At 41.2% G+C, this 21549-nt stretch overlaps 1 protein-coding gene across 1 annotated transcript in view; it reads right to left on the bottom strand.

Moving 5' to 3' along the window:
- Positions 1-21549, bottom strand: part of LOC128641155 (putative ferric-chelate reductase 1) — a 153173-nt gene that overhangs the window by 23562 nt on the left and 108062 nt on the right. The window contains exons 11-13 of the mRNA XM_053693722.1: positions 11861-11958; positions 11267-11325; positions 8555-8692 (exon numbers count right to left, since the gene is read on the bottom strand). Of these exons, the coding sequence (XP_053549697.1) occupies positions 8555-8692; positions 11267-11325; positions 11861-11958 (295 nt within the window). The remainder of the gene's footprint in view (positions 1-8554; positions 8693-11266; positions 11326-11860; positions 11959-21549) is intronic.

Raw genomic sequence — 21549 nt, 5'->3', positions numbered from 1 at the left:
CACTATATGCAGCTAATACTATAACAGTATAACTCACTATATGCAGCTAATACTATAACAGTATAACTCACTATATGCAGCTAATAGTATAACAGTATAACTCACTATATGCAGCTAATACTATTACAGTATAACTCACTATATGCAGCTAATACTATAACAGTATAACTCACTATATGCAGCTAATAGTATAACAGTATAACTCACTATATGCAGCTAATACTATAACAGTATAACTCACTATATGCAGCTAATACTATAACAGTATAACTCACTATATGTAGCTAATACTATAACAGTATAACTCACTATATGCAGCTAATACTATAACAGAATAACTCACTATATGCAGCTAATACTATAACAGTATAACTCACTATATGCAGCTAATACTATAACAGTATAACTCACTATATGCAGCTAATACTATAACAGTATAACTCACTATATGCAGCTAATACTATAACAGTATAACTCACTATATGCAGCTAATACTATAACAGTATAACTCACTATATGCAGCTAATACTATAACAGTATAACTCACTATGTGCAGCTAATACTATAACAGTATAACTCACAATATGCAGCTAATACTATAACAGTATAACTCACTATATGCAGCTAATACTATAACAGTATAACTCACAATATGCAGCTAATACTATAACAGTATAACTCACTGTGTGCAGCTAATACTATAACAGTATAACTCACTATATGCAGCTAATACTATAACAGTATAACTCACTATATGCAGCTAATACTATAACAGTATAACTCACTATATGCAGCTAATACTATAACAGTATAACTCACTATGTGCAGCTAATAGTATAACAGTATAACTCACTATATGAAGCTAATACTATAACAGTATAACTCACTATATGCAGCTAATACTATAACAATATAACTCACTATATGAAGCTAATACTATAACAGTATAACTCACTATATGCAGCTAATACTATAACAGTATAACTCACTATATGCAGCTAATACTATAACAGTATAACTCACTATATGCAGCTAATACTATAACAGTATAACTCACTATATGCAGCTAATACTATAACAGTATAACTCACAATATGCAGCTAATACTATAACAGTATAACTCACTATATGCAGCTAATACTATAACAGTATAACTCACTATATGCAGCTAATACTATAACAGTATAACTCACTATATGCAGCTAATACTATAACAGTATAACTCACTATATGCAGCTAATACTATAACAGTATAACTCACTATATGCAGCTAATACTATAACAGTATAACTCACTATATGCAGCTAATACTATAACAGTATAACTCACTATATGCAGCTAATACTATAACAGTATAACACACTATATGCAGCTAATACTATAACAGTATAACTCACTATATGCAGCTAATACTATAACAGTATAACTCACTATATGCAGCTAATACTATAACAGTATAACTCACTATGTGCAGCTAATACTATAACAGTATAACTCACTATGTGCAGCTAATACTATAACAGTATAACTCACTATATGCAGCTAATACTATAACAGTATAACTCACTATATGCAGCTAATACTATAACAGTATAACTCACTATATGCAGCTAATACTATAACAGTATAACTCACAATATGCAGCTAATACTATAACAGTATAACTCACTATATGCAGCTAATACTATAACAGTATAACTCACTATATGCAGCTAATACTATAACAGTATAACTCACTATATGCAGCTAATACTATAACAGTATAACTCACTATATGCAGCTAATACTATAACAGTATAACTCACTATATGCAGCTAATACTATAACAGTATAACTCACTATATGCAGCTAATACTATAACAGTATAACTCACTATATGCAGCTAATACTATAACAGTATAACTCACAATATGCAGTTAATACTATAACAGTATAACTCACTATATGCAGCTAATACTATAACAGTATAACTCACAATATGCAGTTAATACTATAACAGTATAACTCACTATATGCAGCTAATACTATAACAGTATAACTCACTATATGCAGCTAATACTATAACAGTATAACTCACTATATGCAGCTAATACTATAACAGTATAACTCACTATATGCAGCTAATACTATAACAGTATAACTCACTATATGCAGTTAATACTATAACAGTATAACTCACTATATGCAGCTAATACTATAACAGTATAACTCACAATATGCAGCTAATACTATAACAGTATAACTCACTATATGCAGCTAATACTATAACAGTATAACTCACTATATGCAGCTAATACTATAACAGTATAACTCACTATATGCAGCTAATACTATAACAGTATAACTCACTATATGCAGCTAATACTATAACAGTATAACTCACTATATGCAGCTAATACTATAACAGTATAACTCACTATATGCAGCTAATACTATAACAGTATAACTCACTATATGCAGCTAATACTATAACAGTATAACTCACTATATGCAGCTAATACTATAACAGTATAACTCACTATATGCAGCTAATACTATAACAGTATAACTCACAATATGCAGTTAATACTATAACAGTATAACTCACAATATGCAGTTAATACTATAACAGTATAACTCACTATATGCAGCTAATACTATAACAGTATAACTCACAATATGCAGTTAATACTATAACAGTATAACTCACTATATGCAGTTAATACTATAACAGTATAACTCACTATATGCAGCTAATACTATAAAAGTATAACTCACTATATGCAGCTAATAGTATAACAGTATAACTCACTATATGCAGCTAATACTATTACAGTATAACTCACTATATGCAGCTAATACTATAACAGTATAACTCACTATATGCAGCTAATACTATAACAGTATAACTCACAATATGCAGTTAATACTATAACAGTATAACTCACTATATGCAGCTAATACTATAAAAGTATAACTCACTATATGCAGCTAATAGTATAACAGTATAACTCACTATATGCAGCTAATACTATTAAAGTATAACTCACTATATGCAGCTAATAATATAACAGTATAACTCACTATATGCAGCTAATACTATAACAGTATAACTCACTATATGCAGCTAATACTATAACAGTATAACTCACTATATGCAGCTAATACTATAACAGTATAACTCACTATATGCAGCTAACACTATAACAGTATAACTCACTATATGCAGCTAATACTATAACAGTATAACTCACTATATGCAGCTAATACTATAACAGTATAACTCACTATATGCAGCTAATACTATAACAGTATAACTCACTATATGCAGCTAATACTATAACAGTATAACTCACTATGTGCAGCTAATACTATAACAGTATAACTCACTATATGCAGCTAATACTATAACAGTATAACTCACTATATGCAGCTAATACTATAACAGTATAACTCACAATATGCAGTTAATACTATAACAGTATAACTCACAATATGCAGTTAATACTATAACAGTATAACTCACTATATGCAGCTAATACTATAACAGTATAACTCACAATATGCAGTTAATACTATAACAGTATAACTCACTATATGCAGCTAATACTATAACAGTATAACTCACAATATGCAGTTAATACTATAACAGTATAACTCACTATATGCAGTTAATACTATAACAGTATAACTCACTATATGCAGCTAATACTATAAAAGTATAACTCACTATATGCAGCTAATAGTATAACAGTATAACTCACTATATGCAGCTAATACTATTACAGTATAACTCACTATATGCAGCTAATACTATAACAGTATAACTCACTATATGCAGCTAATACTATAACAGTATAACTCACAATATGCAGTTAATACTATAACAGTATAACTCACTATATGCAGCTAATACTATAAAAGTATAACTCACTATATGCAGCTAATAGTATAACAGTATAACTCACTATATGCAGCTAATACTATTACAGTATAACTCACTATATGCAGCTAATACTATAACAGTATAACTCACTATATGCAGCTAATACTATAACAGTATAACTCACTATGTGCAGCTAATACTATAACAGTATAACTCACTATGTGCAGCTAATACTATAACAGTATAACTCACAATATGCAGTTAATACTATAACAGTATAACTCACTATATGCAGCTAATACTATAACAGTATAACTCACTATGTGCAGCTAATACTATAACAGTATAACTCACTATGTGCAGCTAATACTATAACAGTATAACTCACTATATGCAGCTAATACTATAACAGTATAACTCACTATATGCAGCTAATACTATAACAGTATAACTCACTATGTGCAGCTAATACTATAACAGTATAACTCACTATATGCAGCTAATACTATAACAGTATAACTCACTATATGCAGCTAATACTATAACAGTATAACTCACTATATGCAGCTAATACTATAACAGTATAACTCACTATATGCAGCTAATACTATAACAGTATAACTCACTATATGCAGCTAATAGTATAACAGTATAACTCACTATGTGCAGCTAATAGTATAACAGTATAACTCACTATATGCAGCTAATACTATTACAGTATAACTCACTATATGCAGCTAATACTATAACAGTATAACTCACTATGTGCAGCTAATACTATAACAGTATAACTCACTATATGCAGCTAATACTATAACAGTATAACTCACTATATGCAGCTAATACTATAACAGTATAACTCACTATGTGCAGCTAATACTATAACAGTATAACTCACTATATGCAGCTAATACTATAACAGTATAACTCACTATATGCAGCTAATAGTATAACAGTATAACTCACTATATGCAGCTAATACTATAACAGTATAACTCACAATATGCAGCTAATACTATAACAGTATAACTCACTATATGCAGCTAATACTATAACAGTATAACTCACAATATGCAGTTAATACTATATATAACAGTATAACTCACTATATGCAGCTAATACTATAACAGTATAACTCACAATATGCAGCTAATACTATAACAGTATAACTCACAATATGCAGTTAATACTATATATAACAGTATAACTCACTATATGCAGCTAATACTATAACAGTATAACTCACAATATGCAGTTAATACTATATATAACAGTATAACTCACTATATGCAGCTAATACTATAACAGTATAACTCACTATATGCAGCTAATACTATAACAGTATAACTCACTATATGCAGCTAATACTATAACAGTATAACTCACTATATGCAGCTAATAGTATAACAGTATAACTCACTATATGCAGCTAATACTATTACAGTATAACTCACTATATGCAGCTAATACTATAACAGTATAACTCACTATATGCAGCTAATACTATAACAGTATAACTCACTATATGCAGCTAATACTATAACAGTATAACTCACAATATGCAGTTAATACTATAACAGTATAACTCACTATATGCAGCTAATACTATAACAGTATAACTCACAATATGCAGTTAATACTATAACAGTATAACTCACTATATGCAGCTAATACTATAAAAGTATAACTCACTATATGCAGCTAATAGTATAACAGTATAACTCACTATATGCAGCTAATACTATTACAGTATAACTCACTATATGCAGCTAATACTATAACAGTATAACTCACTATATGCAGCTAATACTATAACAGTATAACTCACTATGTGCAGCTAATACTATAACAGTATAACTCACTATGTGCAGCTAATACTATAACAGTATAACTCACAATATGCAGCTAATACTATAACAGTATAACTCACTATATGCAGCTAATACTATAACAGTATAACTCACTATATGCAGCTAATAGTATAACAGTATAACTCACTATATGCAGCTAATACTATTACAGTATAACTCACTATATGCAGCTAATACTATAACAGTATAACTCACTATATGCAGCTAATACTATAACAGTATAACTCACAATATGCAGTTAATACTATAACAGTATAACTCACTATATGCAGCTAATACTATAAAAGTATAACTCACTATATGCAGCTAATAGTATAACAGTATAACTCACTATATGCAGCTAATACTATTACAGTATAACTCACTATATGCAGCTAATACTATAACAGTATAACTCACTATATGCAGCTAATACTATAACAGTATAACTCACTATGTGCAGCTAATACTATAACAGTATAACTCACTATGTGCAGCTAATACTATAACAGTATAACTCACAATATGCAGTTAATACTATAACAGTATAACTCACTATATGCAGCTAATACTATAACAGTATAACTCACTATGTGCAGCTAATACTATAACAGTATAACTCACTATGTGCAGCTAATACTATAACAGTATAACTCACTATATGCAGCTAATACTATAACAGTATAACTCACTATATGCAGCTAATACTATAACAGTATAACTCACTATGTGCAGCTAATACTATAACAGTATAACTCACTATATGCAGCTAATACTATAACAGTATAACTCACTATATGCAGCTAATACTATAACAGTATAACTCACTATATGCAGCTAATACTATAACAGTATAACTCACTATATGCAGCTAATACTATAACAGTATAACTCACAATATGCAGCTAATACTATAACAGTATAACTCACTATGTGCAGCTAATAGTATAACAGTATAACTCACTATATGCAGCTAATACTATAACAGTATAACTCACAATATGCAGCTAATACTATAACAGTATAACTCACTATATGCAGCTAATACTATAACAGTATAACTCACAATATGCAGTTAATATTATATATAACAGTATAACTCACTATATGCAGCTAATACTATAACAGTATAACTCACAATATGCAGCTAATACTATAACAGTATAACTCACAATATGCAGTTAATACTATATATAACAGTATAACTCACTATATGCAGCTAATACTATAACAGTATAACTCACAATATGCAGTTAATACTATATATAACAGTATAACTCACTATATGCAGCTAATACTATAACAGTATAACTCACTATATGCAGCTAATAGTATAACAGTATAACTCACTATATGCAGCTAATACTATAACAGTATAACTCACAATATGCAGCTAATACTATAACAGTATAACTCACTATATGCAGCTAATACTATAACAATATAACTCACTATATGCAGCTAATACTATAACAGTATAACTCACTATATGCAGCTAATACTATAACAGTATAACTCACTATATGCAGCTAATACTATAACAGTATAACTCACTATATGCAGCTAATACTATAACAGTATAACTCACTATATGCAGCTAATACTATAACAGTATAACTCACTATATGCAGCTAATACTATAACAGTATAACTCACTATATGCAGCTAATAGTATAACAGTATAACTCACTATATGCAGCTAATACTATAACAGTATAACTCACTATATGCAGCTAATACTATAACAGTATAACTCACTATATGCAGCTAATAGTATAACAGTATAACTCACTATATGCAGCTAATACTATAACAGTATAACTCACTATATGTAGCTAATACTATAACAGTATAACTCACTATATGCAGCTAATACTATAACAGTATAACTCACTATATGCAGCTAATAGTATAACAGTATAAATCACTATATGCAGCTAACACTATAACAGTATAACTCACTATATGCAGTTAATACTATAACAGTATAACTCACAATATGCAGTTAATACTATATATAACAGTATAACTCACTATATGCAGCTAATACTATAACAGTATAACTCACAATATGCAGTTAATACTATATATAACAGTATAAATCACTATATGCAGCTAATACTATAACAGTATAACTCAGTATATGCAGCTAATACTATAACAGTATAACTCACTATATGCAGCTAATACTATAACAGTATAACTCACAATATGCAGTTAATACTATATATAACAGTATAACTCACTATATGCAGCTAATAGTATAACAGTATAAATCACTATATGCAGCTAACACTATAACAGTATAACTCACTATATGCAGTTAATACTATAACAGTATAACTCACAATATGCAGTTAATACTATATATAACAGTATAACTCACTATATGCAGCTAATACTATAACAGTATAACTCACAATATGCAGTTAATACTATATATAACAGTATAAATCACTATATGCAGCTAATACTATAACAGTATAACTCAGTATATGCAGCTAATACTATAACAGTATAACTCACTATATGCAGCTAACACTATAACAGTATAACTCACAATATGCAGTTAATACTATATATAACAGTATAAATCACTATATGCAGCTAATACTATAACAGTATAACTCAGTATATGCAGCTAATACTATAACAGTATAACTCACTATATGCAGCTAATACTATAACAGTATAACTCACTATATGCAGCTAATACTATAACAGTATAACTCACTGTATGCAGTTAATACTATAACAGTATAACTCACTATGTGCAGACTCTGGGTACAAATAAACCCATCTGAGCTTTAATAAACCTTTCAGACTGACGCTCGCTTACCTTTTGATTTCAGGCGCATGTTGGCCTCAAGAATAATGTAAAATAAAACTTCCCAGGCAACAAATCCGCCCATCACTTTCGCCATCCACTGGTTGGGGGTTGTGTCAATGAGCTGCAGTCCCAGGAAGATTGTAGCAACTAATAAAAGGAAAAACAGGACATAAAATATGTAGTGTACCCTGCAGGTGTATAGCGCCACCCACACTGAGTGCCCCATGCTGCAGGTTTATAGACTTTCACACTGAGTGCCCCCTGCTGCGGGTGTGTAGCGCCTCTGGCACGGAGTTCCCCCTGCTGCGGGTGTGTAACGCGTCTGGCACAGAGTGCCCCCTGCTGCTGGTGTGTAGCGCCTCTGACACGGAGTGCCCCCTGCTGCTGTTGCGTAACGCCTCTGACACGGAGTGCCCCCTGCTGCTGGTGTGTAGCGCCTCTGGCACTGAGTGCCCCTTGCTGCTGGTGTTTAGTGCCTCTCGCATGGATTGCCCTATTGCTGCTGGTGTGTAGCACCTGTGGCACGGAGTGCCTCCTGCTGCTAGTGTGTAGCACCACCCACACTTAGTGCTCCCTGCTGCTGGTGTGTAGCGCCTCTGGCATGCAGTGCCCCCTGTTGCTGGTGTGTATTGCTTCTGGCACGGAGTGCCCCCTGCTGCTGGTGTGTAGCACCTCTGGCATGGAATGCCCCCTGCTGATGGTGTGTAGCACCTCTTGCATGGAGTGCCCCCTGCTGCTGGTGTGTAGCGCCTCTGACACGGAGTGCCCCCTGCTGCTGTTGCGTAACGCCTCTGACACGGAGTGCCCCCTGCTGCTGGTGTGTAGCGCCTCTGGCACTGAGTGCCCCTTGCTGCTGGTGTTTAGTGCCTCTCGCATGGATTGCCCTATTGCTGCTGGTGTGTAGCACCTGTGGCACGGAGTGCCTCCTGCTGCTAGTGTGTAGCACCACCCACACTTAGTGCTCCCTGCTGCTGGTGTGTAGCGCCTCTGGCATGCAGTGCCCCCTGTTGCTGGTGTGTATTGCTTCTGGCACGGAGTGCCCCCTGCTGCTGGTGTGTAGCACCTCTGGCATGGAATGCCCCCTGCTGATGGTGTGTAGCACCTCTTGCATGGAGTGTCCCCTGCTGCTGGTGTGTAGCACCTCTTGCATGGAGTGTCCCCTGCTGCTGGTGTGTAGCGCCTCTGGCACGGAGTGCCCCCTGCTGCTGGTGTGTAGCACCTCTGGCACTAAGTGCTCCCTGGTGCTGGTGTGTAGGGCCTCTCACACTGAGTGCCCCCTGCTGCTGCTGTGTAGCACCTCTGGCATGGAGTGCCCCCTGCTGCTGGTGTGTAGCGCCTCTGGCACAGAGTGCCCCCTGCTGCTGGTGTGTAGCAACTCTGGCACGGAGTGCCCCCTGCTGCTGGTGTGTAGCACCTCTGGCACGGAGTTCCCCCTGCTGCTGGTGTGTAGCACCTCTGGCATGGAGTGCCCCCTGCTGCTGGTGTGTAGCACCTCTGGCACGGAGTGCCCCCTGGTGCTGGTGTGTAGCACCTCTGGCACGGAGTGCCCCCTGCTGCTGGTGTGTAGCACCTCTGGCACAGAGTGCCCCCTGCTACTGGTGTGTAGCACCTATGGCACGGAGTGCCCCCTGCTGCTGGTGTGTAGCACCTTTGGCATGGAGTGCCCCCTGCTGCTGGTGTGTAGCACCCCCTGCTGCTGGTGTGTAGCACCTCTGGCACGGAGTCCCCCCTGCTGCTGGTGTGTAGCACCTATGGCACGGAGTGCCCCCTGCTGCTGGTGTGTAGCGCCTCTGGCACAGAGTCCCCCCTGCTGCTGGTGTGTAGCACCTCTGGCACAGAGTGCCCCCTGCTGCTGGTGTGTAGCTCCTCTGGCACAGAGTGCCCCCTGCTACTGGTGTGTAGCACCTCTGGCACGGAGTTCCCCCTGCTGCTGGTGTGTAGCACCTCTGGCACGGAGTTCCCCCTGCTGCTAGTTTGTAGCACCTATGGCACGGAGTGCCCCCTGCTGCTGGTGTGTAGCACCTCTGGCACGGAGTGCCCCCTGCTGCTGGTGTGTAGCACCTCTGGCACGGAGTGCCCCCTGCTGCTGGTGTGTAGCACCTCTGGCACGGAGTCCCCCCTGCTGCTGGTGTGTAGTGCGTCTGGCACAGAGTGCCCCCTGCTGCTGGTGTGTAGCGCGTCTGGCACAGAGTGCCCCCTGCTGCTGGTGTGTAGCACCTCTGGCACGGAGTGTCTCCTGCTGCTGGTGTGTAGCGCCTCTGGCACGGAGTTCCCCCTGCTGCTGGTGTGTAGCGCGTCTGGCACAGAGTACCCCCTGCTGCTGGTGTGTAGCGCGTCTAACACAGAGTGCCCCCTGCTGCTGGTGTGTAGCACATCTGGCACAGAGTTCCCCCTGCTGCTGGTGTGTAGCGCTTCTGGCACAGAGTGCCCCCTGCTGCTGGTGTGTAGCACCACTGGCACAGAGTGCCCCCTGCTGCTGGTGTGTAGCACGTCTGGCACAGATTGCCCCCTGCTGCTGGTGTGTAGCGCCTCTGGCACGGAATGCCCCCTGCTGCTGGTGTGTAGCACCTCTGGCACGGAGTGCCCACTGCTGCTGGTGTGTAGCGCCTCTGGCACGGAGTGCCCCCTGCTGCTGGTGTGTAGCGCTCGCTATAAACAGTCTTGAATGTTTTTGCTCAGAAAACTCTAATGCATTGCACTGAAGGTCAAATGCAGATTTACCTGCTAGAATTTTGATGACAAAAGCATTTAAACTATGTGCCCAGTTGAAGATAAAACGCCTGTGGGATAAGAGAAAATTAAGGGTTAGAATTCATTAATAACCACCCCTCTTACTGCTTGGCTTGTTAGATAATCAGGCTGCTGATACTGGGTAGGCTGGTGAGGGGATACAGATAGATTTAGTGAATCAGCTATTTGTAATAAGATAGGGACTGGTGATGCTGGAGAGGCTGGAGTAAGCTTTAGTGAATCAGTTACTGATGGTATGAGAGGGATTGTAGAGAATAACAAAGGGACTCGTGATGCTGGAGAGGCTGGAGGAAGCTTTAGTGAATCAGTTACTTATGGTATGAGAGGGACTGTAGAGAATAACAAAGGGACTGGTGAGGCTTGAGGGAGCTTTAGTGAATCAGCTGTAGATAATAACAAAGGGACTGGTGAGGATGGAGAGGCTGGAGGGAGCTTTAGTGAATCAGCTGCAGAGAATACAAAGGGACTGAGAGGATGCAGAGGCTAATTAGTGAATCGTGCGCACTGTCCCAGTAGCCCTCATGCACCATCACTCAGGTTATTTATTAGTTGTTGGGTTTGTACCTCTCACTCTTTGGATCTGGACGGAACAGAGCAGCAAATGGCTGTAAGAATGAGAGAATCATCAAGATACAGCCGAGCACGGGGTGTGCACCAGTGTCCTGTGAATACAGTATTCGTACCATAAGGCTTGTGCAAGGAATAGTTATATAATGTAATCACACAATACTCAACTCATGCACATTGCTGACCTAGTCACACACACTCGCTGACCTAGTGACACACACTCGCTGAACATGTAACACACACTTGCTGGCCTAGTCACACACACTTGCTGACCTAGTGACACACACTCGCTGACCTAGTGACACACACTCGCTGAACATGTAACACACACTTGCTGGCCTAGTCACACACACTTGCTGACCTAGTGACACACACTCGCTGACCTAGTGACACACACTCGCTGAACATGTAACACACACTTGCTGGCCTAGTCACACACACTTGCTGACCTAGTGACACACACTCGCTGACCTAGTGACACACACTCGCTGAACATGTAACACACACTTGCTGGCCTAGTCACACACACTTGCTGACCTAGTGACACACACTCGCTGAACATGTAACACACACTTGCTGGCCTAGTCACACACACTTGCTGACCTAGTGACACACACTCGCTGAACATGTAACACACACTTGCTGGCCTAGTCACACACACTTGCTGACCTAGTGACACACACTCGCTGAACATGTAACACACACTTGCTGGCCTAGTCACACACACTTGCTGACCTAGTGACACACACTCGCTGAACATGTAACACACACTTGCTGGCCTAGTCACACACACTTGCTGACCTAGTGACACACACTCGCTGAACATGTAACACACACTTGCTGGCCTAGTGACACACACTTGCTGACCTAGTGACACACACTCGCTGAACATGTAACACACACTTGCTGGCCTAGTCACACACACTTGCTAAACAAGTGACACACACTTGCTGAACATGTAACACACACTTGCTGGCCTAGTCACACACACTTGCTGACCTAGTGACACACACTCGCTGACCTAGTGACACACACTCGCTGAACATGTAACACACACTTGCTGGCCTAGTCACACACACTTGCTGACCTAGTGACACACACTCGCTGACCTAGTGACACACACTCGCTGAACATGTAACACACACTTGCTGACCTAGTCACACACACTTGCTGAACAAGTGACACACACTTGCTGAACATGTAACACACACTCACCGACGTAGTGACACACACTTGCTGGCCTAGTCACACACACTTGCTGAACAAGTGACACACACTTGCTGAACATGTAACACACACTTGCTGGCCTAGTCACACACACTTGCTGAACAAGTGACACACACTCGCTGAACATGTAACACACACTTGCTGGCCTAGTCACACACACTTGCTGAACAAGTGACACACACTCGCTGAACATGTAACACACACTTGCTGGCCTAGTCACACACACTTGCTGACCTAGTGACACACACTCGCTGAACATGTAACACACACTTGCTGGCCTAGTCACACACACTTGCTGACCTAGTGACACACACTCGCTGACCTAGTGACACACACTCGCTGAACATGTAACACACACTTGCTGGCCTAGTCACACACACTCGCTGACCTAGTGACACACACTTGCTGAACATGTAACACACACTTGCTGGCCTAGTCACACACACTTGCTGAACAAGTGACACACACTTGCTGAACATGTAACACACACTTGCTGGCCTAGTCACACACACTTGCTGAACAAGTGACACACACTTGCTGAACATGTAACACACACTTGCTGGCCTAGTCACACACACTTGCTGACCTAGTCACACACACTCACCGACCTAGTGACACACACACACTCACTGACCTAGTCACACACACACACTCACTGACCTAGTGACACACACTCACTAATCTAGTGAAACACACTTGCTGACCTAGTCACACACACACACTCACTGACCTAGTCACACACACACACTCACTGACCTAGTCACACACACACACTCACTGACCTAGTGACACACTCTCTAGCTGACCTAGTGACACACACTCGCTGACCTAGTGACACACACTCGCTGACCTAGTGACACACACTCGCTGACCTAGTGACACACACTCGCTGAACATGTAACACACACTTGCTGGCCTAGTCACACACACTTGCTGAACAAGTCACACACACTCGCTGAACATGTAACACACACTCGCTGACCTAGTCACACACACTTGCTGACCTAGTCACACACATTCACCGACCTAGTGACACACACACACTCACTGACCTAGTCACACACACACACACTCACTGACCTAGTGACACACACTCACTAATCTAGTGAAACACACTCGTTGACCTTGTGTGTCTCTAGGTCAGCGAGTGTGTGTGTGTCACTCTCACTGACTGACCTAGTGACACACTTGCTGACCTAGTGACACACACACTCCCTGACCTAGTGATACACACTCGCTGACCTAGTGACACACACTCGCTGACCTAGTGACACACACTCGCTGACCTAGTGACACATACACTCGCTGAACTAGTGACACACACTCACTGACCTATTGACACACACTCGCTGACCTACCGACACACACACTCACTCTCTGATCTAGTGACACACACTTGGCTGACCTAGTAACACTCTCACTGACTGACCTAGTAACATTCACTGACCTAGTGACACACACTTGCTGACCTAGGGACACACACTCGCTGACCTAGTGACAGTGGAAACACACTTGCTGAACTAGTGACACACAGATACTGACCTAGTGACAGTGGCAACACACTCGCTGACCTGTTACTGTGTGTGAGTGTGTTACTTTGCTAGTGATTGTGTTTCTGTTCTATCGAGTGTGTATACAGCAACACATACAGATGACAAGCGGGTGTATACAGTAACACTCAGTACACACTCACTGAACTAGTGACACACACTCGCTGAACTAGTGACACACACTCACTGACCTAGTGGCACACCCTAGTGACACACACTCACTGACCTAGCGACACACACTCACTGCCTAGAGTGACACTCACTGCCCTAGTGACACACACACCCACTCACTAACCTAGATACACACACTCACTGCCCTAGTGACAAACATTCACTGACCTAGTGGCACACCCTAGTGACACACACTCACTGACCTAGCGACACACACTCACTGCCTAGATTGACACTCACTGCCGTAGTGACACACACACACACTGACCTAGGGACACACACTCACTGCCCTACTGACACTCACTGCCCTAGTGACACACACACACTCACTGACCTAGTGACACACACACACTCACTGACCTAGTGACACACACTCGCTGACTTATTGACACATACTTGCTGACCGTGTGTCTCTAGGTCAGCGAGTGTGTGTCACTCTCACTAACTGACCTAGTGACACACTCCCTGACCTTGTGACACACACTCACTGACCTAGTGACACACACACACTGACCTAGTGACACGCACACTCACTCGCTGACCTAGTGACACACACTTGATTACCTAGTGACACACACTCGCCGACCTGTTACTGTGTGTGAGTGTGTTACTTTGCTAGTGATTGTGTTTCTATGCTAGTGAGTGTGTATACAGTAACACATACAGATGACAAGCGGGTGCATACAGTAACACATACAGGCAAGGGAGCGTATACAGTAAATGAAAAACAAACAAACTGAAAAGTTTGAAGTAGAAGCGCCTCCGATTGTTAGAAGTTCCAATCCCAAAAGATGATATAATATGTACAGTCTGGAAGTACTAGCAATGCGATCAGTCCAGGAGGGGATCGTCTGGCTGCCTGGTTTAAAAAAAAAAGTGGAGCCCACACCACAGATAAAATCTAAAAGGTAAAAAGGAAAAGGTGCCCCAAATGGTGTAGTACTTCAAAGTAAACTTAAAGGGACACTAAACCCAAATTTTATGTCAAGACAGGAGGCTTCATATTTTGCATTATTCTTTACGGACACCAAGAACAACAGCAAAGAAAATCTGAAAGGAAGAAAAAATAATAACACAGCAACAGCGTATAACCAATCAGGATACAGCATAACAATAAAGAGTCCAGAACAATCTAAGTCCTTCCTCTTTTCTTTGCTGCACCAAGAACAGCAGGTCACGTATTATTGCTTTCCTTTTATTGTATATCATTCTACATACATATTTAGAATTGTTTTAATTTAATTGTTTTACCTTTAATTTGAGCTAATTTGGTACATTATTGCCTTTCTACTTCTTTATTTTCCCTTTAGGTATACGTTTTTAATGTTAAAATTTACATTTCAACAAAGGGTTAACTACAAATATCTAACTAAATAGCTTGTGTGTTTTTTCTAAGTTACCATTATTTTGTGGTATCTGTATTCTGTTTTTGCTTTATTTGATTATTGTTCCTACGGATCAGCCACTTCAGTGTGGCTGCTCCGTTCCTTATCTAACAAGTCTGGGGCTGTCTGTCAGGCTCTCGGTATGCCTGACTAATAGAAAGCTGTCTTGCGCTCTAACATCGGAGCAGCCGCCTTGCTGACGGGCTGCTCCGTTTTTGCCTCTTACCAGACCGCTGTCCAGTCTCGAAGTCATTCACATCTCTCTAACTTGGGGCCGGTGCCGCTACGAGGTCTCACGGACACACACATATTAAGCTGAGCTGGTCGGGTGTGTGAGCCGTGGCCTGTGTCGACTCCGGTTCGGGAGTGTGGCGGTTTAATTTAATTGAATTAAAATTTTCATTTTCAACTATTGTCTTTTATTTTTATATATTATATAACACCTTATATATATTTTGTTTATTCAATAAAGTTAAACAGATCTGTTTGGCCGTTTTTCCCGCCATTTTATTACTTAAGAGGTTGAAAACTTCTTTCACTGTTACTCTAATGGCTCACTGATTAGCCTTTCTGCCTCTCATTCAATAGGTTGGGAGTTCGAATCCAGCTTCCACTTATTAGGACAAGCTACAGGATAACAAGATATTTTATTCTATCTGTAATATTCTTTATTTTGAAGAAAGAAAAAAAAAAAGATATTTCTTTTAAATGTCTCCCTTCATTAAACTTTCTCTTTAGCCTTGGGGACTAACACTGTAGGCTGACAGTTTAGAGGTTCAGGGTTCAAATCCAGCATATTCAGCATAAATTAAATATATTTTTTTCTTATTAATAAAATTATTTTTATGTCAATATTTTATTTTTTATTTAGATCATAACTCAGTGCATCAATTAAAGAAATGGAGTCTGCCGACCCTGTCATTGACCCCACCCCATCTTCCTCACAATCCAGAGAGGAACTTTTAGCCTATATTAATTTGGCCATAGCTTCGGCCCTAAAACATAATATTCCCCCTCCTGAAAAAGTTTTAGAACAACCTATGCCCCTTCATTTTGAGGAATCCTCTGATTCAGACTCTCCAATATTGCGCAAGAGTCATTGGAAGACTCATTCTCGCTCTGCTCCTCATAAAGGCAAAGCTCCGAGACCTAAAGCCCCTCCCCCGGGCGTTTCACATAGGGGTGCCAGAACCTCCTCCCCAGAGGTTAAACGGGGTAGACGAACCCTTTCCCCCTTGGGTACACGAAGGGGGATTCAGAGCTCTGACTCTGAAAATTTTGACATGGAGGACTATATGGAGTCTTTTCCTGGGCTAGATTGGGAGGCGGATCCTCAGTCTGACCTAGAACTTGATCCAATTCCAGCTCCTCAGGCGGGGGCTCCTCGTTCTCGACCTTCCCAGAGAAAAAATATTGAACTAGAGGACGAAATGGTTGACCCGGCTGGGAACCCCATTTTTAGCCCCAAACAAATTAAACATCCCAGGTCATCTGACTGGGCATTAGCGCCTCATCTCTCTCGCTTTTTGCAGAGATCGCTCAGAAAGCCTCTCGATCGTGAACATCGTAATAAGCTACGTGCAAAATGTCGCAGACCTTCCCTCCCTTGTAGGGAATCTGTAACTCCTGAATTTGACGCTAAACTCAATACCTTTCTAACTAGAAAGGGAAGGGACCCAAGAAAAGGCTTAGACAAGGCTCTTAGAGGAGTTCAGGATAAACTTCTGGACACTTCGGGTCCTTTGGCCCAGATTTTACATCTTTCGGGTGAAGCCCTTCTGTCTGGCTCTTCTCCTTTAGATCCTTTCGCCATTCGAGAATGGGCCTTTCAAGCCTTTTGCTTCCTTGGCAACGCCAACGTAGCCATTTCTACTGAACGCAGAAGGTCTGCATTGTTGCGAATTAACCCCAGATTGGCTGTTCTCGCTGTCGAGCAAGCAGGCTCTTCTGCCAAGGGTCTTCTCTTTGGAGAACCCTTCTTAGATATCATGAGGCATTACATTTCCACCTTTACCTCTATTGACAAGATTCAAGCCTCCCTTAGGAAAGTTTTCAACCCTTCCAATCGGGTTTTTGGCAGGGCCGGCAGATTCAGGGGTCGTCTGCCCGGCCGTCAACAGTTCATGGTCCAGCAACGCTAAGCAGTCGCTTTCTAACAGTACCCCGCCTACCCCCAGAGAGCTCTCTTCCCACCAAGATCTCGAGCTGTCAGGACCAGACCATCCCTTCCTAGGCCCACCTTACCTCCAGGCCCTTCCAATACCCAGAGTGAGTACTCCTCCTTTACACCTGACTTCTTTCCCCATATCTCCCGTTGCAGGCAGGCTGTCCCTTTTTTCCCATTCGTGGGATTTAATTTCTCAGGATCCTTGGATTGCTCAAACATTGAGAGGCTTCAAGATCGAATTCATATGCCCCCCCTTCCAGAGTGGTCACCCAAAACCCTTGAACCTCTCATCAAAATCAAATATAGACCTTATTGGTTTAGAAGTTCAATCTCTCCTTCTGAAAGGCGCAATAGAGGAGGTTTTGAACCCACAAGACGGGTTTCTAAGCAACCTTTTTCTAGTGAAGAAAAAGACAGGTGGTTTTCGTCTGGTCATCAATCTCCGGGACTTAAATTTCTTCGTGGTTTACCGCCATTTCAAGATGGAGGGTATCCACATGCTCAGGGACCTTCTCCGTCTCAGGGACTGGTTCATCCGCCTGGACTTGACAGATGCCTACCTTACGGTACCTGTATTCCCAGACCATCGGAAATTCCTCAGGTTTCTCTGGGACAGAAGGATATGGCAATTTACTTGCCTACCTTTCGGCCTCAGTTCAGCTCTTTGGTGTTTCACCAAGCTCCTAAAGCCCATAGTGGCAATCCTCAGAGGCAAAGGCATTTGCCTTATCATTTATCTGGACGACATTCTCCTTATGGCAGAAGATCAGTCTTCCCTCCTTTGTCACTTACACACAACATCCTCCATCCTTCAAGGGCTGGGATTTGTGATCAACTCGGAGAAGTCGGCTCTAATTCCCTCTCAGGAGGTAGAGTTTCTAGGTTTTCTCATAGACTCCACCTCAGGTCTACTCCTTCCCCAAGAGAAGATCGACAAGATCAAATTAGAAATTCAAGATGTGCTAGCATCCCCCATGATATCTATCCATCAACTTTCCAGAATTATCTGGCTTCTCGCCTCCTTCATTCAGGCAATTTGTCCTGCCCCTCTGCTTTACCGAGCAATGCAGAGGCTGAAGATTCAATCTTTCAGAGAATGTCGTTCATATCATCAGATGATTTGTTTGAACGAGGAGGTCCGTGCAGAGATGTCCTGGTGGCTCCATCACATGGAATCCTGGAATGGCAAGGCTATCTTCGGATCCTCGCCAGACTTTGTGCTTTCCTCAGATGCCAGCCTTCTGGGTTGGGGGGCGTCTTTCGAGACCTCTGCGACGGGGGGATCTTGGTCCCCTCTGGAACAGTCGCTTCACATCAATTGTCTAGAGCTCTTGGCAGGCTCTTTTGCAATTCGCTCGTTCTCCCAAACAGTTTATGAATTGTTGCATCCTCCTTCGTATGGACAACATATCTGCGGTCCAATACATCAATCGCTTAGGAGGTATGAAATCCAAGATGCTATCAGATCTTACCTCAGAATTGTTCAGATTCTGTGCCTCCCGCAACATTTCCCTCCGGGCTCAATATATCCCTGGAGTTTCCAATATTGTTGCGGACTGGTTTTCTCGTTTTTGGAGAGACTCCAGCGATTGGCGAGTTCTTCGCCCCGTTTTTTTGCGAATTCAGAATATGCTCGGTCCCTTTTCTGTGGACCTTTTTGATTCCAGGATCAATCATCAGTTGCCTCGTTATTTCAGCTGGCTTCCAAATCCGGGGAGCGAGGCTTCGGATGTTTTTCTACAGAAATGGCCTCAATTCGGAGCTTATGCTTTCCCCCCTTCTCGCTCATCACGAGAACCCTTTGGACGGTCAGGAGACTCAAATGCTCCCTGACAATAGTTACCCCCTTCTGGCCAATGCAATCCTGGTTCCCTCTTCTTCTGGAGATGACAGTCTCCCCTCCTCTCCTTCTACCCAATCAGTTCAACATACTTTCAGACCCACAAGGGGAACCTCATCCCCTGGTTCTCCAGAATCGCCTTCCCCTGCTAGCTTGGCAGATTTCAGGGGATCCTGGTCTGCCGAAGGCCTTTCAAGAGACGCTCAGCTTCTCTTTCGAGAATCTTGGGCCCCTGGCACCAGGAAATGTTACACTTCAGCCTGGGCGTCATGGGCTTGTTGGTGTTCTCACAGGCAGGTTGATCCCTTTTCAGCCCCTGTAGTTCTTATTGTAAACTTTCTTTCTGAGCTTTTTTTCCCAGGGGAAAGCTTATCGCTCCATTAATGTCATCTGCTCTGCAATCTCAGCGGGCCATTTTCCAGTCGATGGCAATCCGGTTAGTAGACACCCCTTGGTTTGCAGGATTTTAAAAGCTATTTGGTTGAAAGTTCCCCCTTCTGCTCGATACTCTCACCTTTGGGATGTCTCCATCATGCTATCCTTTCTTAGGAATTGGCCTCCCAATGTAGAACTTTCTCTTAAGCAATTGTCGGCCAAATTGGCGATGTTGCTCTGCCTGGTTTCCTTCCACAGGATTTCGGACATCCGTGCGCTGGACGTTGAAGGCATTTCCTTTTCCCCTGAGGGCGTTACCTTTTCCATCTCTAAACGCACAAAATCCATGTCATCTTCCATCTTTTACCCATATTTCCCTGACGATCCTCAACTCTGTGTGGCTCTCTGCTTGAAATCTTATCTTTCTAGGACGACTTCCCCCGTCCTTCTCCCGGGGGTCAATTACTAATTTCTTTTGTTCCACCCTTTCGCCCTGTCTCTTCTCCCACTTTGGCCAGATGGGTCCGTTGGCTCATGTCCTCCGCAGGCATTGACATTTCGTTTGGAGCTCATTCTGTTCGGGGTGCGACTGCATTCAGAGCTCTCTTATCGGGCAGTAACCTTCAAGATATCCTTAAAGCTGCAGATTGGTCTTCTTCAACTACCTTTTCTCGTTTCTATTTTAAACCCATTCTTCACGCTTCTGAGTCATTACTTTTATTGTGTTAAAATTGCAAAATATGAAGCCTCCTGTCTTGACATAAAATTCAGATTATTATACCCTTGGTGACTAAATAATCTTGATTTTATTAAAGACAGGAGGCGAATATTTTCCCTCCCTTTCTTTCCTCTCCCAGTACAGGATTAAAAAAAAAAAAAAAGAAAGTTTTCTGATAAGGATATTGAACTGTTATGTTTGTTCTTTATATTTTATTCTTTAGATCTGTATCTAAGAGAACAATTATTATTGT

The sequence above is a fragment of the Bombina bombina genome, chromosome 10, assembly GCF_027579735.1.
Source record: "Bombina bombina isolate aBomBom1 chromosome 10, aBomBom1.pri, whole genome shotgun sequence".
Lineage (NCBI taxonomy): Eukaryota > Metazoa > Chordata > Amphibia > Anura > Bombinatoridae > Bombina > Bombina bombina.
This window is presented reverse-complemented; position numbering and strand designations above follow the sequence as displayed.